At 36.5% G+C, this 26362-nt stretch overlaps 1 protein-coding gene across 1 annotated transcript in view; it reads left to right on the top strand.

The window, feature by feature from the left end:
* Nucleotides 1-26362, top strand: part of ltk (leukocyte receptor tyrosine kinase) — a 61247-nt gene that overhangs the window by 27570 nt on the left and 7315 nt on the right. The window contains exons 7-28 of the mRNA XM_077239900.1: nt 2752-2901; nt 4204-4304; nt 5186-5346; nt 6793-6887; nt 9035-9115; nt 9458-9632; nt 11074-11224; nt 11311-11442; nt 11695-11851; nt 14883-15065; nt 15445-15543; nt 17984-18136; nt 18230-18343; nt 21267-21453; nt 22952-23042; nt 23136-23200; nt 23804-23933; nt 24098-24195; nt 24366-24458; nt 24607-24708; nt 25436-25570; nt 25843-25933. Of these exons, the coding sequence (XP_077096015.1) occupies nt 2752-2901; nt 4204-4304; nt 5186-5346; nt 6793-6887; nt 9035-9115; nt 9458-9632; nt 11074-11224; nt 11311-11442; nt 11695-11851; nt 14883-15065; nt 15445-15543; nt 17984-18136; nt 18230-18343; nt 21267-21453; nt 22952-23042; nt 23136-23200; nt 23804-23933; nt 24098-24195; nt 24366-24458; nt 24607-24708; nt 25436-25570; nt 25843-25933 (2744 nt within the window). The remainder of the gene's footprint in view (nt 1-2751; nt 2902-4203; nt 4305-5185; nt 5347-6792; nt 6888-9034; nt 9116-9457; nt 9633-11073; nt 11225-11310; nt 11443-11694; nt 11852-14882; nt 15066-15444; nt 15544-17983; nt 18137-18229; nt 18344-21266; nt 21454-22951; nt 23043-23135; nt 23201-23803; nt 23934-24097; nt 24196-24365; nt 24459-24606; nt 24709-25435; nt 25571-25842; nt 25934-26362) is intronic.

Genomic DNA, 26362 nt, shown 5'->3' with positions numbered 1-26362 from the left:
TTAAGGTAACAGAGATTGGTTTGGTTTTATAGTGGCTCTTGAAAAATGTTTTCTAAAGTTAGTTTTGATTGATTCACTTCCGTCTAAATGATCATTTGTTATTAAATTTGGGGCCGCTAAGATGACACCGTTCTCTCTAAACAGACTTTAAACGTGAACCTGTGATAGACGCTGATGGCGTTCACATGCGCATTAAGAATTGATTCTATAGTTATGTGCGTTTGAATATATGTGCGCAGGTTTGTAATTCCTTACAAACCATGCCTAAACAAACTACTTGTCTATAAATTTTGATGCAGAATTTTTATTTTATCTTATCACTTTGGGTAGGTACGCGAACCGAAAAATTCCACAACGCTTTATCTGTAGAGTGGTATAGGGATCCTCCATAGGGAGAGGCTAGTTGGCACTTCAGCACTGCATTGTCATCGGGTCTGTGCAAGTACATTATACGCTGAGTTTCGGTTCATTTATGAGACGAGAGTCCAGTTCACGCGCAGGTGTGGTGCCGAATTCTGACCCCCGCCAAATTATTACCCCCTAATATTTAGCGAGATTAACTCAATGAGTTTCAAGTCCTTTTGCAAAGTATTTCATGCTGGAGGTGAAGAATACAGAAATGCCTTCTTTCCCATTTCCGTACGGGCCTTGATGATCTATTTTCTACTATATTTACTTCTTATTTATTAAATCCATGCAATTGGTTGATGAAACATTGATTAAAATTAAGATACAATTAATAAAAAACGAAATTCACTTTAAAGAAAGGCTTTGTGCTTTCTGTTTGAGGTCTCTGTGAAGTCGCTTTCAGAGCGGTCATGTCCGTAACAGAGAACTGTCACGTCCGTTACATTGTTTTTTTCCTCATAAATGCGAACACGAAAAATTAAATAAAAATAATATTTTATGTTCTATGGAGGCCAACATTTTTCATCGGGTTAATATTAGCCTACTTTTGTTTTGCGCAGTATAATTCATAGAATTTCTAATAAAATATTTTGCCACCTAAAAGTTAAAGATTTTTTGTGTCATGTCTCATGTGTATTTCCCTCATATTAAATATAAAACGCATGTGTAGACTGATATTTTTCCACCTTTATTAAGGGAGTATGGATATATAAATAGACGTTTCAGTATTAAATGCATTTTCTGAGAATTTATCCTCAACTAGTTTTTTGATGTAGTGTAATATCGAGCCTGGCAAAACGTGGCAAAAAAAAAAAACTTTCTGTAAAGTGTCTCCACAACTTCCTCCCAAAACGCCTCATTGTGTGGTCTCTCCCAGACCCTTGGGCTTCGTTGCATTTAAAGGGTAGTTACTTCGAGCCCTATCAGATGAGCAACTGCTTCCTTCTGCCATCGTCTTCTGATATTTCGGACACTTGCAATTATTTGTGAAATTTAAATGACAGTAAGCTGGCAAATTTCAATTAACTGCCTGAATACTCTCTCCATTTTTTTTTTTTTGTTTGTTTGTTTTTGGTTTGTTTGTTTGGTGTTGGGGGGGTGCTGACTGGAACATCAAAAGGTAGAATTTGCGATAAAAAAAATGTATGGAAACGGCTCAAGGGCATTTTTTTTTGCGATACATCAAAACATATGCGACCAATCGCTTTCGTCATTCGTGACGTCATCACGCACACAATCTTATTGGTAAAAGGCCAATTGAATGGAAACAGTCTAGAAACGGCAAATTTCGTAATGTTTTTGTTCTCGCATATTCACTTTGTCGATAACATAACAGCGCAAAAAGTGGATGGAAACGAGGCTAATGACGCAGTCTAATTCAGTTTCCTCAAAATAGCAACGTGCCAACAATGGGCGCAGAAATGGGCGAAAATGCATTTGCTATTTAAACAACGTAGCGCAGGACGTGAAAATGATAACTGTGTCAGGCTGAAACTAGCAAAAAACACTTGCGTCACGCTTTGCACCGGGTGTATGATAGGGCTCTGAGTGTCATGAAACATGCTAACCGAAGCCATACGCTAAATTTGTATGTATCCTGCTCACTTTACGACTTAAAATTATCTAGAATATACGAAAATATTTGTTACAGAATGCTGAACACATTTACAATTTATTATTGATTTAATTTATATAGAGGTCTATGTTTTGGATGAATATTTCTGCCCCACCTGCCCTTACAGATGAGTCACGGCTGGTGGAAACTTTTGATATTCTGTGAAGGGTTTCGTAATTTTGACAACATCCTAATGAAAATGATCAAAGCAACTCCCACTAAGTTTAAGCTTATTATTACATCCATGACATTATAAAACGTGTCCTCTGGATAATGAATCTGTCAGTTAATTAAATCTGTCCTAGCCAAGTATCCAGAGACCATATTAGCACACATTAGTTGGAGTCCTGTCATATCAGCTGTCATTTTAGGTGTGAAATATTTACAGTGTAAAGCTAATTGATCTCTAATAATGATAAATTAATCTCTAATAAAACTATCTCTCAGAAAATTCAAATTCACTCAATTTCATCTTAGAAATTCAGGCCTATATACTTTGACTTAAAACTACATTGAACAAACTGAAGAAAAAAAACGTCACCAGCTTTGTTGATTTAGTGATCCTGATAACTATATTTTAGTGGACTTAATGGATAAATGGAAGCAGAGGAATACTCGTTTGATGAGCTTTTAAAGCTCTGTTGTTTTAAAGCTCTAATGTTTGCAGACAGGATCAGCTGTATTTTATGAATTTGTTAGATGTTTCATAATTTGCTTTGTCTTTGCAGACTTTTTACCTTTGGGTTCATACTGTTCATTTGAAATGGGCTCCTGTGGATGGTCAGTGGCTTTTACACAGTCCTCTTGGAGACTAGTTAGTGGACAACAGCTGACTGAAGATACAGATCTACTGGGCACAACTCTGCAAAACACTCAAGGTAAATGTGAAACAACATCCATTCTCAAATGTGGAAGTATTTTTACATTTAGCACAATTATATAAAAAAAATAATATCCCAGTATACATATTGTTTTGGGTCAGTAAAATAAAAAAAATGTATTTTATTTTTTAATTGATATACAGTGGTGTTCTTTCTATTTCAAATGAATGCTTTTCTTTTGAACTTTCTTTTCATCAAACAATCCTAAATTTAGTATCACTATTTCTTTGAAAATACTATTCACTGATGCTAATAAGAAATGTTCCTTGAGCAACAAATCAGTATATTAGAATTAATTTTTTCTATTTAGAAATGGCATATAAAATGTGTAAATTGACCTGAAGATTGTCTGCATACTTAACTATAAAATACAGAAACACTGTAATGAATATTGTGAATTGAAGTACTATTTCAATATATATAGGAATCATCTTTTAAACGTACCTGTTCCCTTAAAAAATTTATTAAAAAAGAAAAGTCTGAATTTTGCCACCAATTATTAAATGACTCATGCTATCCATTTCTTAACGGGCAATCGCTTGAGGATACTTGATAATGTTGCTAGTCAGGACCCAACAGGAAGTAGGTAAGAGATGTTATGGATGGGTTACATCAAAATGTTTAAATAGTGCACACTTCCAATCCAATTAAGAGAGTCCTGAGTCGATGTAGTTGCACAAAATGTGACTTTAGATGCTTTGGTTTCCATGTTTCCGCATTGACCTTTTTTTTTTGGCAAAACTGTTCTCTCTACATTCATACAACAGCTTCGAGACAGGAACATATAGGAGACCCATGTGTATAAAAAGACCATTATTTTAAATGTAAGACAATCCTTTTAGCTAATGTCACCAATGGGATTTTCCATAGCATGAGAATCCAAAATGTTTAAAGGAGAACTATTTTCATGATGAGTTAATGGCATCTGTGAGTTTAACATGATATCTTTAAGAGGAGTCTGTAATGATTTACAGGCTGTAGGAGAATAGTGCTGTGTTATGTAGCTTAGCGTGATGTATTTGTAGAATGATGCAAGAATGATGATCTCAAATCCACAGTACAGGTGTCTAAGTCCAGTTTATGGCTGGGTAGTTGTATTCCAACTTGTTGAACTGAAATGCACCCTTTAAGAAAAACGTTTGCGTGAGAAACTCTACTTTTCTATAAGATTGTCAGCACTGTGTTTAAAAGCCCCTTCTGGAGAGTTTTTTTCAGCCCTGCCTATTAAGCTTTTGTTTTGCAAGCTGAAGCACACCATATCTGAGCACTCAATAGAGTACTGATCCTTTCTCGCCTCAGGGCACTTCCTTTTCTTAAAGGTCAGAGGTGATGGTGATGAAAGTGAGGCATTGGTTCAAAGCTCAGCTCTCCCTTCAACTATAACCAATCAGGACTGTCAGGTAAGTTCATGCTGACAGTCAAAGGTTTGTGAGGAATATTAATGCTGTGTGAGTGAACAACAAATAAATATTCATGATTTTACATCATTGATCTCAAATTCACAATTAAGACAAGACTTGCCTTATATTCTAATGACCACCTTTCAAACGTTTGGGGTCATATGATTTTTTAAAAGGTCTGTTTTGCTCACCAAGGCTGCATTTATTTGATACAGTGAAAATGGTAATATTGTGAAATGTTATTACAGTTTAAAATAACTGTTTTCTTTTTGAATATATTTGAAAATGTACTTAATTTATAATTTTCAGCAGCCATTACTCCAGTCTTCAGTGTCACATGGTCCTTCAGAAATCATGCAGATATGATACTTGATTTGATGATTTGAAGACACCTTTCTTGTTGTGCTTTTGAGGAAACCATGATACAATTTTTTTCAAGATTCTTTGATGAATCAAAAGTTTAAAAGGACAGCATTTATTTGAATTTGAAATCTTTTGTAACATTATACATGTATTTTCTGTCACTTTTTCTGTCACATCCATTGAATGCATCCTTGCTGAATAAAAGTATTATTTGAAAAAGAAATCTTACTGACCCCAAATTTTTGAATGGTAGATTATGTTATGACTTCACATAAAATGGTTTTTACCGTGCCACAACATTTGGTTTATGAGACTTTGCTTTTTTTTTGGCAGATTTCAAGTTAATTGTCCATGCAAACAGGGACACATCTGTACAGAATATCTACAAATAGCTTACACAGAGTAATCTTACATTGAGCCAGAGTTTCAATTTTACACTTGATTTTCCATGAATAAGATATTATTCTGAGACATCTGGTCTTGTAGCAGATGCTCAACTGCTGACGTTTTCTGTGCAGTTGCAGTTCTCTCTGTACCTGTATGGGGACTTCAATGGAACGGTGCTCCTGACAGTGGAGGAGAACGGAGTCTCAGCACCTACGCTTGTCTGGAACCGAACCGGACACTGGAAGGACGCTTGGCAAGAGATCATTCTGCCGATTACAAAGATCTTAAATAGGTGAGATGAATAGATGAATGCGTAAACAGGGACCATCTTGTCCCTGATCTGGGGTAAAAGAAAAGAAAACACCCAGTGGCTGTCATATGATTCACAGAATCATTCATCTAAATTTTAATTTTAAAACTCTTTATATTTGTCAAAAAAAGTGATTTCAAGATCAAGTATTCTATTTAAATATGCATTTTGACTGTGATTTGCGAACCCCTGGGAGGTAACTGAAGGGAGTTTGTAAGTTGATAAAACCCAAAATGAATGAAATGGAAAATTTAATTTAAAAGATCAACAATTAAAATAAAAAACAATCAAAATAAAACATTCACTGAAAAATATAAAATTTGTTGTGCCTTATAAAGATTAGTTAGTGTACCTGCATATCACGTGGCCATAAACTGACATAAAAGAAATGTAAAAACGCCAAATATCAACTTTATTTCAGGTGGTACTTCAATTAAATATTTAGGTTAAAGCTGACAAAAAAAGTTTGGGAATCCCTCACAAATCAATTAATATATTCCCTGCCAAAGGCTGCATGTACACTGCAGGTCTTGATGCCCAATTCTGATTTGTTGACTATATCCGGGTTACATCTTCTTTTAGAGTGACTCATATCTGATATCTACATCCCAAGCTAGACGTACTGACATGGAAAAGCTTAGGCCGAAAAGGAAGTGAAAATGGAACGATTTGCAATGGACGCAGATGAAATGATAATTCAAGCTTTTGCTTTCCGCACCATATTCAAAGGTCAGCAAAACATTGAGTTGAGCCTTCGTCCTCCATTGCACAATTGAAAAGAGTCAAATGATTGCGGTTGGTGTCCACCTGAGTTGGCGTCATTCACCACTCTCACTTTTTCAATGACGTGTGACTCACCTTGACGGGAATATCCAATCTGTCCGCTATGATTATATATATGATTTGAGACTTCATTGCTGTTCCTTATTGTATTTTGCAACTATGTCTGCCCTTTGAGAATTGTAAATTGTTAATGTTTTTGTTCAATGCCTATTTTGTACATAAATTGTTTATTTCTCAATAAAAAAAATAAAAAAATAGTTTAAAAAATCCAATCTGTCCGCTAACATGGCGGGCACGAAAGCACATTTTACAAACAGGTCCAGAAGCGCATTTCATTTTTTTTTTTGTTGCAGTAATTAGTTTATCCACAAGGTGGCACTTCTGAAGATGAATTTCGCGCCACGCGAAAAAGTGAAGTATACGCGAAAAAGTGAAGTAGTATATTGGTGCTGCCTTAGATACAAAGTCAAATTAGGAGGAGGCATGTTACCCAAAGGAAGTCTTGCCCTGCTAAGAGTGATGTAAAATAGGAGTTGAGCTTTACTCCAGTTATTTTGTTTAATTTTAATGTAGACTATTACATTGACAACTCTGATTTGGCCTTTGCTCTTATTCTAAAATATTTTTCATTTGTTTTGAGCACAGCTTCCATCTTAAAGTGCAGGCTTCCTGGACTTCTGGATCTAAGGCTGACATTGCGCTCGATGACATTTCATTAAGTGCAGCATGTTTTGACACAGGTAAACTTTCTGCTTCACACATGTACAGTATGCACACACAGACACTAATTTCTTGCAGAATAATGGTCCATATTTCCATCCATAGTGCACACCACAGTATTAAACTCATAATTGCGCCTAACCATTCAAAGATAAGGCGTGTTCAAAAATGTAGTATTTAGTAAGACAGAAGGAGAATTTAAGAGGTGATGTGCACACATGATGTCTAACCGCTGTCTGCAGTTAACAGTGGGAGATGGTTCTCATAATGTAGACTCTGCTTGATTGGTTTTGAAGGATGGGAGAATCGATAAGACGAGCTCTGGCCAAATGGCAACAAAAGACTTTCTGCTTTTCAGAGTAGTATTTATAAATCCTCAGAATCAGGATTGTTTCGGTGCCACGGTTGACTGCAGGAATTGATGGGCCTGTTAATTTACGTTTAAGACTTGTGAAATTCCAGATTCACTATCCTTGTTAACTTTGTTTTCCATAATCTGTGTTTTGCAGAAATTCCTGAGCCATCTGCTCATTTAATATCCTCTTTAGCTTTCTATTTAGTCCTCCTCTTTCTGTTCTTTGTCATGTTGCCACTGTCACGGTCTGTGTTCAATCATCACCTTCATTCTCCACCATATCTAACGCAATTAAAGCCATGGACATGAACTTTGGAGGTCTTGAATTCTCTTTTTAACTTGTACAGTATATTCTTTTTATTGGATTTATTTTTAGTTATTCTGAAATATAGGAGAAAGACTAATCATATAAATGGTAAAATGCAAGCGCTATGGCTTAGTTGTTGCTACACATGCTGTGGTGCTCTAGCCTGGGAAAACCAAGACGAACTTCCGGCAAATTTAGATTTGCTCTGCAAGTTAGTCTGGCGAAGAGCCCATTCAAGCTCATTTCCAATCTTTCCAAATCGAGGCAACAATCACAAACGTTGAGGCGGGCTTTACAAGATGACGATCAATCTGATTGGTTTTAAGGTCTATGCAATTGCTTACAGAGGCATTTGAGCGACGTCTGTTGGTGACGCCCCTTTGGAAATGAGCTGTGAATGAACCTTCCCCAGACCCTAACTCAGTTACGACTGAGAAGGGTCTGGTTTTAACCAGGCTAGTGGTGCTCTTGTAGATATTAAAAATATAAATCTGGCTTCTGATATTTTCGGATCCTCTCTCATCCCCACATTATATCATTTGGGCGAGCAGGAATGTCCATTCCTGGACAAAACCAGCATGGACATTCCTGCTTGTGCTGGTTTAGTGTCTGTCTTACTGATAGACTAGAACATGCTGTTCAACAATTAGCATTATTGTCCAAGTGGAGATGGTTGACCAAAGTATTCTTACTGGATAAGCTAGTAAAAATGGTGACTATTTTGGAAACCAGCAACCAAGTGTCACTTGTAGCCTGTTTTGGTTTAATTTTCTCTGTGTTCTGTTCTTAATTAGTTAACACTTGTTCTGTTTAGTTAATTTCAGTATATTTAAGCCCACAGATTCCTGTTGCAATGTCCAGTCTCGTTTCAGTTTACATAGTTGTTATTACACTGTAATTCACCTGCATGTTAAAGGGTAACTAAACACTAAAACAACTTTTTTTAGTTAATGAACTGTAAGAATGGAGCTTCATAAATGCTGTTCATTGTTTCGAGTACATTTTTTGACATTTGAGTTTAAAGTGCTTTAATTCTACAATATATGGTGTAAAAACGTCTGAGTGCTGCCCTCTTCAGGTTGAACGGTGGCTACTGCATTTGAATTTTCCTATTGGAAGTTGTGGTACCCTCTGACATCAGAGGGTACCAGCTAACCACGCCCTTGCCTACAGAGAGATGTGCCCCCCTCCCTCCGCTGGGCTCTGTCCGATTTTCCAGCATTGTTCAAATATTGTCAGTGGGTGGAAACAGACTCTGACCAGGGTTTTAGTTACCGTTCAACGTTTGGAATTGTTATTAAAGTAGTTTGTTGGACTCCATTCTTCGTGCGTTTATTTCAGCCACCGTTCGTGACACCAGTACAATGCTGGTCTTGTCAACAAAAAAATAAAAATGGCAAAAATAAAATAATAAAACATTTCACAAGAATTGATTCTAACGTCTCACACTTTCATTTTTCTTCCTCTCTTTGTTCTTCGTTGTCTTTCCATATCTGGTTTAAAAGAACTAAACGAACTGCTTCTTGGACAAGGACTACTGCATAACTTAGACTCCTTCAGCCCTCTCCCAGAACCCTCAGCATCAGGTACAGTTTTCTATTATAAGAAATGTTAAAATGTAACTTATTCCTATGATGGCAAAACAAAATTTTTAACATCATTGCTCCAGTCTTCAGTGTCACAAGATCCTTTGGTGCTCAAGAAAAAATTATTATTATCATCAATGTTGAAAACCGTTATACTGCCTAATATTTTATACATTTTGTTTTTCAGTATTCTTTGTTGATTAGAATGTTCAAAATAACTGCATTCATTTGAATTAGAAATCTTCTGTTACATTTTAAATGTCTTTACTGTACGCCCTTGCTGATTAAAAGTAATTTCTTTTCAAAAGCATGAAAAAAGAAAGCAGTGTCTTTTATTTTCAGAGGCATCCCTTATAACATGGTGGTTTACTTCCTGTGGAGCAAGCGGACCACTAGGCCCGACTCAAGCACAATGTGACAGTGCTTACCGTAACACCAACGTCAGCGTGGTGGTGGGGAAGGAGGGCCTTCTCAGAGGGGTTCAGATGTGGAAGGTCCCTGCTACCAACATGTACAAGTAAGTTTAGAAGCTGGAAGTCAATCTTGGGTTCAAAAACAGCTATTGTACAGGTACTATATGCATGGTCTTTCTGGAGAAGCTGTTTGATCAAAGTCTTAAGAAGTCTGGTGGTGATCATCCTATGCTAGCGACCAACATCCAAAATGCACAACATTCAAATATTTGTGTGAAATTTTGTTGGTGCTCATTTAAACATGATCCATGTGGTCTTGAAATAAGAGATCCTCACCCTCAAAATCCAGTCGAATGCAAGTAGATTAATTTAAGCAGATGTTAATACCAGGTGTGAACAGGTCCTTACTGTCTCCCTGTCTTCTTTATCTATTTTTCCCCCCTCTGTCTCATTCCCTTTTTTTTGTAAAGTCAGAGAGAGACATGACTCACTGGCTGTAGGCACAAATAAATCTCTTCCTGTACTCCACTTAAACTGCCCGCTGTGTAGTCAAGCCTTTGAACTGATTTACAGTGATTATAGAGGATAGTCATGGGAGCTCATTAAAACAACTCCAAAACTGTCTACGAAAGAAGGGCATGCAGGAGAGGAGATGCAGGAGACAGAAAAAGATAGCAGATAACTATCAGATGAACTTAGACGACACTATGTTGTGATACTATTGCATTCAGGGTGCTAGGCTGAAATATAGAGATCCAGCCCCGGCTATCCCTCATTCGTAAACTGAATTATTTTATATTGTATCCTTTTGTTTTGGTGCCCTAAGCACTGACTGGTTTTAATAACAAAATATTATATTTGCCTCCAGACAGGAAGTTTTATCTTCCTTTGTGGTGTGAGGGAATGAAAGTCTTAGCTTTTACATTTCAGGATTAGATCAGTTTAATTAAGTTGTATGTTATTAAAATGATAGTGTTTATATTCACAGGGATAACGGTGATGATGTTGGGCCCACTTATGACTTAATAGCTTAATATGCTACTGGTATATTGATAGTATATTTTCAAACGTTGTGATGCCAAGGACCTTAAGAATGATGATCATCACCTTGCGAGGGATATATATATATATATATATATGCTTTTAATTTGTTTATTATTTTCTATTCATATTCACTCCCCTACAAAATCACCCCAATTACTCTAGAATGATTCGTTCTTTTCAAATCGAGCCATTCAAATCATCTGGTGAAATTGTTTTTATATCGCAATATATATCGCAGAAAAACAAAATATCGCAATGTAATATTTTTTCCAATATCATGCAGCCCTAATACATATACAGTTTTTTTATATATAATATTAATTCCCATGCACATACAGTTTAATTAGACCATAGTTCATCTGTTTTCAAATGTTACTCTTTTTAAGGTTTGTTTAAAAAAAAAGTGCTTCTCTTTATGGGTATTAGTAATTCGAGATAGCAGGTGTGTCCTCTGTTAGTTCAGTGCACTGGGGATACTAAGGAAACATCCTCATTCTTCAGGATTTCAGCCTATGGAGCTGCAGGAGGCAAAGGAGCAAAGAACCATAACAAGCGCTCACATGGTGTCATTATCTCAGCTATCTTCCCACTGGAGAAAGGGGACATCCTCTACATCCTAATTGGTCACCAAGGAGAAGATGCCTGTCCAGGAGTGAGTGAAACTTGGTTATTTACAAAGCATTTATGTATAGCTCTCTGTCTACTGTACATTTCAATGTTGTCTTCACATTTGTACAGAGGAATCCCCTGACCCATAAAATCTGTCTGGGCGAGTCTTCTGTGATTGAAGATGGTTTTGACAGTGATGGTTCGGCCTTGAAGTGGGCGGGGGGCGGTGGTGGAGGTGGGGGAGCCACATACATATATCGGGTAAGATCTTTCTTTTCTTCCAATTTTCTTGTCTCAAACACATCTTTAAAAACATCAATCACAGCTTTGTGAGTACCCTTAAGGGGAGCCATGTGGACCGCAGTCGTCCTCTGATAGTGCCTGTCTAGACAAGCATATTTGAGACATCCTGAAATAAGCTGAAACAAAGATGTAAATGAGGGCCTTTCTGACTTTCTTTTTTACTTGGATGAAAAGTAACTCTGATGTTGTTTTTGGGATGCCCGGGGGCAGATGGAGAACGGGGAACTAGTGCCTTTACTGATTGCAGCAGGGGGGGGAGGAAAGGCCTACCTGGAGGACCCTGAAAGCAGCCTGGACCAGATTTTCCTAGAACAATATGAGAATGACACCTCCGCCCCTGGTGTCAATGGCAAATCTGGAGCAGCAGGTTCAGTATTTTTACAGCACAGCTCATTGCAGTATTTCTTGAATGAAAAAAATATTCTGAAAATTACCTCATTCTGCTATTGACTATAAATTATGGACAAATGTATTGGGACACCCGACCATTACACCAACTGGGACTGTTATGACATTGGATTTTAAATACATACTGTAGACATTAATATGGAGCTGGCCCCCCTATGCAGCTGCAGTATAGAGGGTATGCGTGTGACGTCACCGTCGGCCGGAGTGACTGCGGTTACGCCCACTGAGTGGCAAAAGTCTGAGCGCCAGCATTGGTTTTCAGTATAAATGCCGCAAAAAACACACAAAATGCGAAACGTAAATTTGACAAGAAAACTGAGGTATATTTTTACAGACTGCCGAAGGTTCATAGAAACAACTGGACTCCAGGCAGCGAAAGGTGGATTTGCAGTTATCATTTTGTGTTAATATGCTGAATTCGGGATAAAATCATACCCTATATTGTATTGTTATATATTGTATTCACAACTTATCAATTAAATATTTACCATCGTATATTCTGCATTATTGGATGTTTTTAAATAAACACTGACAAAAACTAAACAAGTTTCAGGGCTGGACGATATGATGATATATAGGCTATAACATTGATATAAGTGATCACCTGGATTTAGACCTACCTATATTGTATTTATATAAAGTGTTCACAGGCAAATTTGCTTTATGTATTTCCCCGGCGTCGAAATCAGGCACATATACACTACTGGTCAAAAGTTTTAGATTGGTAAGATTTGTAATTTTTTTAAAAGAAGTCTCCTCTGCTCACCAAGGCTGCATTTATTTGATTAAAAATACAAACAAAAATAGCCATATTGTTAAATATTAATACAATTTGAAACAGCTGTTTTCTATGTGAATATATAGTAAAGTGTACCGGTATTTTATTCCTGTGATCAAAGCTGAATTTTCAGTATCATTACTCTAGTGTCACATGATCCTTCAGAAATCATTCTAACATGATGATTTAATCCTCAAGCAACATGTATGATTATTATCAATGTTGAAAACAGTTTTTTTTTTCAAGATTCTTTGATTAATAGAAAGTTCAAAAGAACAGCATTTATCTGAAAAAGAAAGCTTTTGTAACATTAAACAATACCCTTGAAAAATTTGGGGTCAGTAAGAAATTTTATTTTATTTTTGGGGGAAATAAATAAAAGAAATCAATACTTTTATTCATCAAGGATGAGTTAAATTGATCAAAAGTTACAATAAAGACATTTATAATGTTAGAAAATATTCTATTTTAAATAAATGCTGCTCTTTTGAACTTTCTTTTCATCAAATAATTCTGAAAAAAATGTACACAACAGTTTTTAACATTGAAAATAATTAATAAACGTTTTTGAGCATACAATCAGCATATTAGAATGTAACAAATGCAACCTTGGTTAGCAGAAGAGACTTCTTTTAAAAACATTAAAAATCTTATTGATCTGTAAATGTCAGAAAACATATTTCGTGGCAATGTCATGTCAATATCCATGGATCACTGGATCTAAGAGTTCACTGGATCTGGAGTTGTAAGGAACATTTAAATAGAGTCCAACCCTTATTTTAAACTAATAATTGTTTGTTTTACTCGCGTTTTTGCAGTTTCCCGTATTACATCCAGTCATGCAGCAGCTCTTTTGCCAACCAGTCCGACTGAGGGGGCGTGTTCTGGCGGGAAAGTGACGTCAATGCATACCCTCTATAACAGCTTCCACTCTTCTGGGAAAGCTTTCCACAAGATTTTGGAGTTTTTATGGGAATTTTTGCCCATTCATCCAGTAGAGCATTTGTGAGGTCAGACACTAATGTTGGACGAGAAGGCCTGAATCGCAATCGCCATTCCACATCAAAGTGTAAGATAGGGTTGAGGTAAGGGCTTTGTGTGGGCCAATCAAGTTCTTCCACAACAAACCCATTAAATTTGGCATCAGCCAAAACCAGACTCACCCATCAGACGGTCAAACAGAGAACCATGATTTGTTACTCCACAGAACATGTTTCCACTGCTTCAGAGTTTAATGGCGGTGTTCTTTACATCACTCCATTTGATGCTTGACATTGTACTTGGTGATGTGAGGCTTGCATGCAACTGCTGCACTGCACCCATCCCATGAAGCTCCTGTCATTTTTGTGCTGATATTAATGCCAGTGGATTTTTGGAACTCTTCAGCTATGGAATTAGCAGACCTGGTATTCCACCTTTGTGTTGGAAGTTGTTCCTAAATGCTTCCACTTTCCAATAATACCACTTGCAGTTGACCCTGGAATATCTAGCAGGGATGAAATGTCACGAACTGACTTATTGCCAAGGTGGCATCCTGTCACAGTACCACGCTTGAATTAACTGAACTCTCACAAATGTTTGTAAATGTAGACTGCATGGCTAGGGTCTTTACTTTTTACACCTGTGGAAATAGGGTCTGATTGAAACACATGTATTCAATAATTGAGAGGTGTTTCCCAATATTTTTGTCCACATGTTTAGCATTAGGGTGATTGGCTTCTCTCAGTCACTGCTTGTTTACTGTGATTTGATATTAAAATTGCTTTCTTTGAATGCTAACAATTACGCTGCGGTTTAGATTTGGATGAAGGGAAAGTATTATTCCAGCAATTTTCAGCTAATCCCACATTTATGAATGTTTTATTGGCTCTTTAATTCCATTAGCTACCAATCAGTTTTTTCTCAACAATATGATGGTGCTGTTTCAGTTTAGCCACCGGGATCACATTATCTTCTGACAATCCTATAAATTATGACGGATTTTTTTTGGGATTGACATCTGGAAGAGGCTTTTTTAATGCATTTTTTTAATTTTTGTCATGTGAAAGCAGTTCTTGGCTCTCACTTTATAGACAAATTTGCACAAAAAGTAGAAGAGCAGACCAAGAATAACAGTATTTGCAAACTTGTCTGTGGAACATCTTTTAACTGACATGCTTAGCACTGAATAAACAAGCAGTTCAATATTGTGTCTGTGTGTGTGTGTATTCAGGTGGAGGAGGTGGATGGAGTGACTCATCCTCTCTCCCTTGGGCAGGGAAAGCTCTTGTTGAAGGTGGTCAAGGAGGCTCATCCTGTCCCGAGGCTCTGTCAGTGCTGAGATGGGCTACATTTGGGGGGTTTGGGGGAGGAGGGGGCGCTTGCACCGCTGGAGGGGGTGGTGGAGGATACAGAGGTAAATGTTAGCTTAAAAACACTTGAATATATCACAATCACCAACTCTTAAACTCTGACTCTTAAATTACACTCTGTATGCAAAAGCAGTACCTTATAGAAAAGGTTTAGATCCTACTGTAGTTCAGATGTTCTATAAAGTTACAGAATCACTATTGAGGCTTTTTTGTCTTCTGAAACATACTGTATACTGTAAAACAAAGATCCTTTGTGAGTTGGTTTGTGAGGCAGATGTTTCTTTTGAAAAGATTATGGTACAGCAATTGTAAAAACGTCACATGCATTTGCAGCCCAATAAAATCCAAAAGTCTTTTTTTTTTAAGAAGATGTGGATTAGATGATGTAATGACTGAATATTTATCTTTGTCACTTTTGCCCAGGTGGTGATGCTCCCCTTCTTGATGGCATCACAGCTGATGGACAAGATGGTGTCTCTTTTATTCACCCCATGGGAAATATATTTCTACAACCGCTGGCAGGTCAGGCCGAAATCTATAGACTGTCTATAATGGTGTAATAGTTGTGCTATTATGTTTACATACCCCTTACATCTGTAATACATTTAGCAGTTTTAAGAGCAAGATAACATCTTAAAAATGGTAATAAAAAAGTCCCTTTTCAAAAGTTTACATACACTCAGTTTTTAATAAAATGTGGTGTTTTATTACAATAGTCTAGAAACAGTCACAGAATATTGCAGATTTTGAGAACTACATTTGTACAGTACTAACTCTAGTAAAATTAGATTGCTTTTCCCTTAGAAATTGGCTGTATTGAGAAAACAGGCAACACACACACACACACACACACACACACACACACACACATACACACACACACACAAACACACACACACACACACACACACACACACACACACACACACACACGTTGTGTGTTTTCATGTTTTATGGGGACTTTCCATAGACATTATGATTTTTATACTGTACAAACTGTATATTCTATCCCCTTACACTAACCCTACCCCTAAACCTACCCATCACGGAAAACTTTCTGCATTTTTACATTTTCAAAAAACATCACTTAGTATGATTCATAAGCTGTATAAGCTATCCCCTGTTTTCCTCATGGGGACCAAAAAATGTCCACAAGGATTCCGGATATTGCCATCTTTGTGGGGACATTTTCCCCATAGCGTAGGGTTAACCAGGCCACAGATCCACAACCACCCCCACATACTCACACAAAAACACACACACACACACACACACACACACACACACACACACACACACACACACACACACACACACACACACACACACACACACACACACACACACACACACACACACACACACAGTAATAAACGTGAAATTGAGAAAATGTAACTCGTGGTAGATAATAGAAGACCTTATGTGACTTATTAAAGTTGGCGCCACTTTTTTAGTACTGCGAGTGTGCTTGGAGTAAAGAGCTAGAATTTAGACTGACTGTAGCTTGTGAGGCCAAGCACAGATTTTTTTCAGTACTTCATGATAACTTTCATTATTAAGTTATTATTAAGTGCTTAAAATATTAGTAAATACAAATATATTAAACCGCCCCTATTATGCGTTTTTTGAAGGTTCCTAATTTGGGTTGCGAGGTCTCCTACAACAGATTGCATCCATGCATCCAAGGTCACAAAGCACATTAATTTTCTCATAACATACATTACAGCATCACCTCTTTTCTCACAGTGTCTGAAACGGTTTGATCAAGGATTATTGCGATTGCTCTACCCACCTGGGAACGAATCTCCCACTACATATCTGAATTTCAGCCTTGGAGACTTCCTCAGCACTTGTATACACAGTGATACGAACAGTAATGATGACGTCGGTCACCGTGATTTTGCCAAGTGAGACATGTTTCTGGATTAACATATGTTGTTGATCCTGGAACAAGATGTCTGTCCAAAAACATATTCCTAACCCTATCCCACAACATATCCATAAAATCAGAGTGAAATAATACTGATGTGGAAGCACCTAACCCTTGTTTTAAGCATTAACTTGACATAAACTGTAAGCTTGTCTCTCAAATCTGATAGTTTTTTTCCAGGATCAACAAAGATGTTGATTCATGAACATGTTGTAAAGGGTTAAATCAAATTCAGCTGATGAATTTGATGCATATTTGTTACAAACGTAGGTTCATGCTGGAAGTAAGATGGAATTACTGATATCTTGTTTCAGGCAGTTCAGATTCGATTCTTTCTTTTGGGAGAAAATAACTCTGTATATCATGCACTTTGATCTTTGAAACTTTGCAGACCTTTTACATTCACAAACAGCTATATTGCACACTACATTAAAGGTAATATCTGAAAAGAATAATAGGGTCACTTTCAAAAATTGAAGGCAACTAGTTGCTAGTTAATTCAATAGTAGAATGAACAAAAAAGATCACATTATATAATGCTAAACAAATAATTAGTGAATTAACTAGCAACTGGTTGCCTTCAATTTTTGAAAGTGCCCCTATTATGCTTTTCAAATATTACCTTTAATGTAGTGTGCAATATTGGTGTTTGTGAATGTAAAAGGTCTGCAAAGTTTCAAAGCTCAAAGTGCTACAGTAAAACAAACTGTATTTTAATTAGAATATTTTATACTACAATTTATATTACATTTTAAATGTCTGCCAAAAGTTTTTTTCAACCTTATTTAGTATATATAAGTACATTAACATATACATAGTATCATAGCAAATACACTAAACCAAATATATATTTTTTACTTCATGGAGGGTTTAAACTAATTTTACTTTAATAATTATCTTGCTTGTTTTACCCCAGAATTCTTATTTAGCTCAAAGCAGTTACTGTATATACAACCTAAATTAAAGATAAAAAGACTCCCTTGACAGAAGCACTGAGGTTGTGCAGTATTGATGTGTTTTCATGTGTTCTAGCCATGGAGAGTCATGGGGAAGCTGAGATCGAGGTGTATCTGAATTGTAGCCACTGTCAGACCCAGAGCTGTAAGCGTAATGAAGATACCAGACTCATCCTCTGCCTGTGTGACAGCGACGAGGTTCTTGCACCAGACAACGTCACCTGCATAGGTACCTAAACAGCCTGTGTCTATTTGCTCTCAAAAGTATGTTTATATATGCATTTGTTTGAAATATTTCGTCATTCATGATGTCATCCTCCAGTTGTTCCATTGGGCTCCCTGGCAGACGGACCGCCATCCCTGATATTTATCCTGGCGGTGATCGCGTCCACAGTAGTTACGGGTGTCGTTCTCACCTGTGCCAGCCTCATGCTCAGTAAGAGATTCTTCCAGTTCTGCGTCAACTCTGTGCCGTCAACATTCCATCGTCTTTGACATGCTTTGTCTAGGGTCCCAGTGACATTGCAGGACAGATTTTGTATAAAATTGCATTTCCCAGAAGAGAACATTCAGGCAACTGCAACATCAGTGCTTTTAGATCTTGTAGAAGCAATAATAACAACAGGAAATGCAACGGAAGTTATAAACGAAGTTAATTACTTTTTTTCATACCCTATAATTATTTTGCAAGTACAAAAAATAATTTAAATTGTTGGAGCCACTGGGCATTAGTGTTTCATCATTGAAAATCCTAAAAGGAAAGGGTTTTAACAGCTTAAAAATGTGACATGAACAAAACTGTGACATGATAAAAAATACATTACGGACAATTATGTGGCCAAATTTCATACAGCACTTTTAATACCGTGGGAAAGGGCGCAAGTAATATAGTGACAATTGACACACTACTGTTCATAAGTTTGGCATCAGCAAAAAACTTTTTTTTTTTTCAGAATTAATACTTTTATTCAGCAAGGATGCAGTAAATTGATCAAAAGCATCAGTAATGACATTTAATGTAATGACAGTAATGATGCTTTACCATTACGGGAATAAATTTCAAATAAAACACAAAATATGCTCACAAAGGCTACATTATTGAATACAGTAAAAACTGTAAAAAATAAATACTTTTTTTTTTTTTTACTGTGTTCAATAATGTAGCCTTTGTGAGCATAAGAGTCTTCTTTCAAAAATATTACAAAATCTTACTGACTCCAAGCTTTTAAAGCCTAGTGTACACAGGATAATATGAATGACGTGAATCTTTAAAAAAAAAGATTACCCTTTTTAACGATCACATTATACATTAATGTGTATTGCAAAGGCTTTAAGCCATGCTAAAAAATCTAACTGCCAGTTAGACCTGTGGCAATATTCACATATATTTACTTATTTCTCATCATTCTGTCCGTTGCTTTTGCTGTTTAGTTAATTTCACACAGGTTGTGTTATCTTGGCTTTTGAACAGAGTTGTTTTTTTTGTACAAATTGCTTGCTTGTTTTTTATCTAACTAACTACTTTATGTAGTGTTGCACAATACCCCTTAAAGGAATGAGTAGGGAACTAAGACAGGGACTGCTATTAACCTTAAAACATGGACTTTATATTAAATGTAAATAAACAATTAAGCCAAATTATTGTCAAAACTAACTGTAATCTCACAGATGGGCTTTTTTGTAAATACGTGCTGACCAGTATCTTAATTACAATTGCTGCTATTTAACTTGTGTGTTTTGTACTTTCAACAACATTTGATGCTTAAAAAAAGGTTTATTTTCCAGTACAGGACAGTGAGGGAATATTGAGGGTGTCATAATGCACTGTCCCTATAAATGTGAGCATCTTCTAGAATTAATTTGGATATCATGGTTTTTTTCTTTAATAGAAATATTGGTTAAAATTTGTAATACTTCCATTGGGCTGGTGGCAGTCCAACATACTGACCTTTTGAATTTACCTCTCGTAAAGGGAAACAAAAAATGGTCAAAGTCCTTCTAGAAGCATTTATATCAAAAGTAAAAAGCAATGACTTGGGAAGTTGGGATTCACCAATAGATCTTGATGATTATATTGATAATTAATTTATTACACATAATCACTCAGAATATTTAATTGGCTTTAAATAGATATGAAAACAGATATGATAACATAAATGATACCTGATATTATATATCAGTTTTTTATTTCTCTAACATTCATACAATTTTAAATTGTATATGCTTAAATGAAAACCCGGGATTGAAACATTATAATGTTCAGAAACTTGGCATAGAAGCTGTAGGATATTTGTTTGAATAGGAAGAAATTACCTGCTTTTACCATCAGCTTAATGTCAATAAATAAAAAATATGCATTCCTAGAAATCACTATTTACTATAATTTTCATCTAGAATCCCAGTGAACTCAATTTCCCAAATCCTTGATTGAGATATGCCTTAAACCAACAGTCTCTCACAATGCTCTAACTTTACGTATATGCAATGGACTCATCATTATAAATGCTTTATTTTTTTAATAACTATGCCTAATATCAAGTATCCTCCTTATGTTTGATTTAAAAAACATATATTGTCTGTTTGATTTGTGCACTAAATGTACAATACTGTGCCATGACACGTTTTATATGTATTTGTAAGAGAAATAAAGACTTGTCATTAAACAAATCATTAAAGAGAAGTGAAACAGACCTCTAAAAAGGCATTTGAAGCATGTTTTTCGATGTAATTTTTTGGACACAAAACCACCTCAAAAGTCAAATCTAAACAGCAGAGCATGGTCTCTGAGCCTTAGTTAGCAGAGCTCCACTGGATGCTAACTGTGTGTGTTCCCCTGAGATCTCCCCCATGCAGGTTGGTAGTCTTTGCTCGGGCTTCCCCTCTCGCACCCCTAATACCTGGTCAACTTCCTGCCGGCTTCGCTTCGCGCCACTGCGCCAGCAGCCCGATGGCAAAAGGGGACCTCTCACCTCCACGCAGCGCCCTCCCCAGCAGACTACCAACCTGCATCGGGGACATGGGCAGCCTCCACTGAGGGTGAGTCCACCCTGCCCGATCGCTTGCTGACAGACTGGCCCAGAGCTTCAGGCCTCACCTGAGGGGCTTTAAAATGCACAATTTTGTCATCTTGATAGAATTCAATGGGGAGAAATAAGTGCACATTGCTGTTTCTCTAAGAAAATTACCATCATGCTGAAAGCCTATTGAAAGACACTTTTAGGATGAGCAATCTTCTTATACGCATTCGTACTCTGAGACCAATAATTATGCAAATCAAGCAGGTGGATTTACTCCTAAAGAAAACACCTAAAAAGCATGATCACTTTTTGCTGATTCCTGTTGTGTTTTTCTCTTTGCAGTATATTATCGTAAGAAGAACCACCTGCATGCGGTCAGAATTCGTCTGCAGAGCCCAGAGTACAAGCTTAGCAAAATTCGCTCGTCCACTATAATGACTGACTACAACCCTAACTACTGCTTTGCCGGCAAGGCGGCCTCACTGAGTGAGCTTAAGGAGGTGCCACGTAAGAACATCACCCTTCTCAGGTATCTATACTGTGGAGATGTACAGAACCATTCAAATGTTTTTGCAAGAAGTATCTTATGCTCACCAAGGCTGCATTTAGTTGATCAAATATACAGTAAAAACAATAATATTGTGAAACATTATTACAAACTTAAAATAACTATTATTTATTTTAATATATTTTGAAATGCAACTTTTTCAGCATTCATTATTCTAGGTTCATGTTATAATATAATATATATTTATATTAATTTATATAAATCAAGTAAAATATATAATGGTACTGTAATGGAGTCCACTGGAGGCAGGTGTAGATGAGAACCCAAGTGCAGTTTATTTAGGATAACGTGAACAAACATAAAACAAAAGAGTGGCGTTGAATGAACTTAGAGCAGGACATGGATATGGAGCTTACCGTACAGTGAAACAAACTTGACCCAGACACATGAGGGCTAAAATACACACAAGACTAATGACAAGACAAGGGGACACCTGTGAACAATGAAACAATGACAACATGACCCATCAGACAAGGGAACACATGGCAGGATCACATGACTTGAACTGGGGATCACATGACAGACATTAAACAGGAACATGAAACATAAACAAATCGTGATGGGTACATGTGGAAGTTATCATTAAACTATTAATAAATGCTGCAAAAGTGTCACTAATGCCATAAAAGTATTATTTTTAGTTTATGATACTTAACGCATTAACTGATGTTCTAAAGGTTAAGGTGATTAAAGCTCAAGTTTGGTATTCGGAAAATTGCTGCTTCAATTCCGATGCAAGCCATAAGTCACACACAATCTGCATGTATAGAATTACTTATAAATTCTGTGATTTCTGCAGAATTTAAATTGAAAGTCCTATACATCCACTGCGGCCTTGTGTTTGTTTTTTAAATAGTTTGGCTTACTTGTTTTATATTCAAACACCAAGAAGAATGTAATGCTCTCAACTTTTTTTTATCCGTTTTATCACATTTGCATCCATGAAAATGTTTAAATATAACCCGGTCGGTGGCATAAAGTTAAGAACAGTCTTAAAGAACAAAATTAGATGACTAACTTGTAAGAGTCTTAGCAGTCTAAGTCAGTTACATAAAAACGTAGATTGGTCTAATTTGAACCCGCCTTGGCTAACTTTTAGTTGGTCAGACTAGCTAGTAGGAAACATCTTAGTTTAGTCTTAGCATAGTGTCTGTTTATGCAGCTTGCCACAGGTTGCACTGGTCCAGTTATTAGCTAAAATAATATTGTGGGTTAAATACAAGTTGAGTTCTGTTGACAGCATATCTGACATGTATAACAGCAAAAAATAAATGTTGACTGACATACAGAAAACAAGCAAAAATTGTGCTGACAGTTCAGAATTTACACTGGATGTCTGCAGTAATCATATTCAACCTGGAATATTCCTATAATATTCTGTGATGACATGTGAAAGTACTGGAAATGAATTCCATATTTACACATGTGAGTAATATCTGTCTGGGGTCTTTGACTATAGGGCGTTGGGACACGGTGCCTTTGGGGAAGTGTATGAAGGACAGGTTTTGGGTATGAATGGAGAAAACACAGCCATGCAGGTTGCTATAAAGGTGAGTTTTCCCAGATCTGCCTTTGCCTTTGAAAGCAGTTTCTGGTTCCTCTTAATTGATTCTGTGTTTTCTCTCTCTCCATCACTCTTCCAGACTCTTCCAGAAATTTGTTCTGAGCAGGATGAGATGGATTTCCTAATGGAAGCTTTGATTATGAGGTATGCTTGGCTGTAACACACACACAGCATTGCAATGACTGCACATGTGTGTGACAGACAGAAAATGGCATTTTCATTTCAATCCTCTGATCTCAGTCAAACTCGCTTTAGGTTATGAAATCTTTTCTCTTTTTTTTACATTTGTTACGATTATAAGGTTCACATTTGTTGTTTGTTTCAGAGCGTATGGCATCGTCTTTAGTCAGGAAACAGATGTTTTTCAGGGATTCATTGTTTTCTGAGCAAACTGTGCTGTAGTTAATTATCATATCCTTCATACTTCCATTGCATGGGCTAGATCAGTGATTGCCTACCAGAGGATATTTTGATTTTCATTTGGCTTTGACTCACACATATGTTACCCTTTATTTCAAGGTGCTTTATAATAATAATAATATTAATATTAAATATTATTTCTAAACCAATATAAACTAAATATTTTACATTGCAATAACTGGCACGCAATAAAATATTCACAGACATGTAATTTCACATCATTTGAAATGACCTTATTATGTAAGTCTGGTACTATCTTGACAAGCTGACCCGTTCTTCCATTCAATAGTCCATTTGAGTTTATTTCTTCATCCTTTGTGTCTGCAGTAAGTTCAGCCATCAGAACATTGTGCGCTGTATCGGAGTCAGTCTGCAGATCCTGCCTCGCTTCATACTGCTGGAGCTCATGACAGGAGGAGACATGAAGAGCTTCTTGAGACTAAACCGACCCAGAACTGTGAGTGTTTGTGTGTATAGACATTATTCTGTCCTCTGTTTATCACTTAGCACACATTTCGCTTTCATGATGTGGGTTTGCCACATGTGTGGAACATACTTTGCATTAATAAATGGCACATGGTGTAGTTAGTTCAGAAACATTAGCGTCTTGTCTTCCCACAGAACCAGCCATCTTCTCTAAGTATGCTGGATCTTCTTCAGATGGCCAGAGACATTGCACTTGGGTGTCGCTACCTAGAAGAGAACCATTTCATTCACAGGTGATTTATCACTGCCAAACCTCAGTAAACTTTGCCCTCAAGTAGCCTTCATTGTCAGAACAAGTGGAAATCGCTCTTCAGTGGATATGTAGACGTCATTAACTCGCTGCAGCCCTTGACCTTGATGTTTCGCACACATATAAAGCATGAATGTCTGTTCTGTGTTTCAGGGACATTGCAGCACGAAACTGTCTTTTGACCTGTCCTGGTCCAGAGAGAGTGGCTAAAATAGGAGATTTTGGGATGGCTCGAGATATTTACAGGTGCTTTCACTATCTCACTTATTTATTTATTTATTTATTTATTTATTTATTTGAAAAATGTGTGTGTGTGTTTGGTTTGGTACGTGTTAAGTATAATAATGAACAGGCATTGATTGAGTTTTAACAAAGGAGTATTTTTGCATTGCAGGGCGAGTTACTATAGGAAGGGTGGCCGTGCCATGTTGCCAGTGAAGTGGATGCCACCTGAAGCCTTCCTAGAAGGCATTTTTACATGCAAGACTGATACCTGGTAATACTAGTTTACTGAAAAAAACGTATTTTGTCAGCAATGGTTTAAAAAGAATTGTAGTTTTACTTAATTGATTGGTGCTTTGGACTGTTATGTCCAAGATTCAGGTAAAACATAGAAATACACACTGTGTATGTATAATATGTATTAAAGTATTACTCACTCTTAATCACTCTAATTTATTAACTATAATAGTTTGCGTGTGTGTGCTTTACAGAGTGCTTTACTCTTGCATTGTCAGTACAAGATCTTGACCAAAAATAGCATCACAACATTTATTTCCATCAAGAGGTGCATACATTTTTGGTCAAGATCTTGTATTGGCAATGCAAGAGTCAAGCACCTTGTAAAGTCTCTTACACCACATCCCAAAGACTTTCAATGAATTTAAGGTCTGGACTCAGAGGTGCCAATTCTTGTGTGAAAATGATTATTCATGCTCCTTCCCAACCATTCTTTCACAGTTTGAGCCATGATGTGTCTTCCTGCATGGTTGTTTAAGAAATGAAAAGCTACACACTCCATCAATTAGGGTTAGAAGAACTGTTTCCAAACATATAACATGCAACAAACATTATAATCACTGCAATGATCCAATAGACTCTTGAGCATTTGCCTATTTAAATCCAAACAGCGACTTGTTTTTTTTGGCCGGACTCAGCTGCAGAGACCAGAGGCCAGAAAATGTAGTCATTAGTAATTACATACAATTTGTCTCCATCTGTAGGTCTTTCGGGGTACTACTGTGGGAGATTTTCTCTCTTGGATACATGCCTTATCCCTGCAAGACCAATCAGGAAGTACTGGAGTTTGTAACGGGTGGAGGTCGTATGGATCCTCCTAAGAGCTGCCCAGGACCTGTGTAAGTAACAACAGCAGATTTGTTACAAAATTGAAAATGGATCTCAGCCCTAACCTGAAAGGTACACTATGTAACTTTTGACACTCTACATCATGAATCCAATCTTCCAAACCGCTAGTCTTATTATATAAATTTTTTTTACCTTTAAATAAGTGCAAATGTAACAAAATGTAAATGAAAAATTTACTGTTAGAAGCTGTATAGAATCAATGAAATGTGCCTAATCTGTTTTAATTATAATCAACTGTGTTTTGGATTTTGTTCTCTTTTAGTTATCGGATCATGACGCAGTGTTGGCAACACTGCCCAGAACATCGACCAGACTTTACTACTATTTTAGAGAGGATCAACTACTGTACACAGGTAAAACAGAGTTGGAATTTAACAGTTCTGGATTTCTGTAAAATATAAAGAAAGCTAGCCTATATAGTGTGTATAAGAAATAATTTACACTGTTTGAAAAAATATTAAGCATGTTATTACAAACACATATTTCGAAATTAAGTATCCTTTTAAATTGTTTTTAAAAAATGTGTGTTGAAACTTTTTACAGGAAATATCGTTTCTAAGCAGTTTTACTGAGAAAATTGCCTATATAATTCTACATTTTAAATATAAATTGCCTTATAACCAGTGAGTGTTATTTTAGTATTATTTATATACTATTATAGTATTTATTAACATTTTGTAAATAATTTATATTAGCTTTTATTTATTTTTATTTTTAGTAATTTTGTAATATGTTTTAGATGTTTTTATTAGTTTAAAAAAAAATCTATTTAGCTTTAATTT

The sequence above is a fragment of the Siphateles boraxobius genome, unplaced genomic scaffold, assembly GCF_051911475.1.
Source record: "Siphateles boraxobius isolate OS27281-9 unplaced genomic scaffold, OSU_SipBor_1 22, whole genome shotgun sequence".
Taxonomy (NCBI): Eukaryota; Metazoa; Chordata; class Actinopteri; order Cypriniformes; family Leuciscidae; genus Siphateles; species Siphateles boraxobius.
The sequence above is the reverse complement of the archived record's forward strand: the minus strand, read 5'-3'. Positions and strand labels throughout refer to the sequence as shown.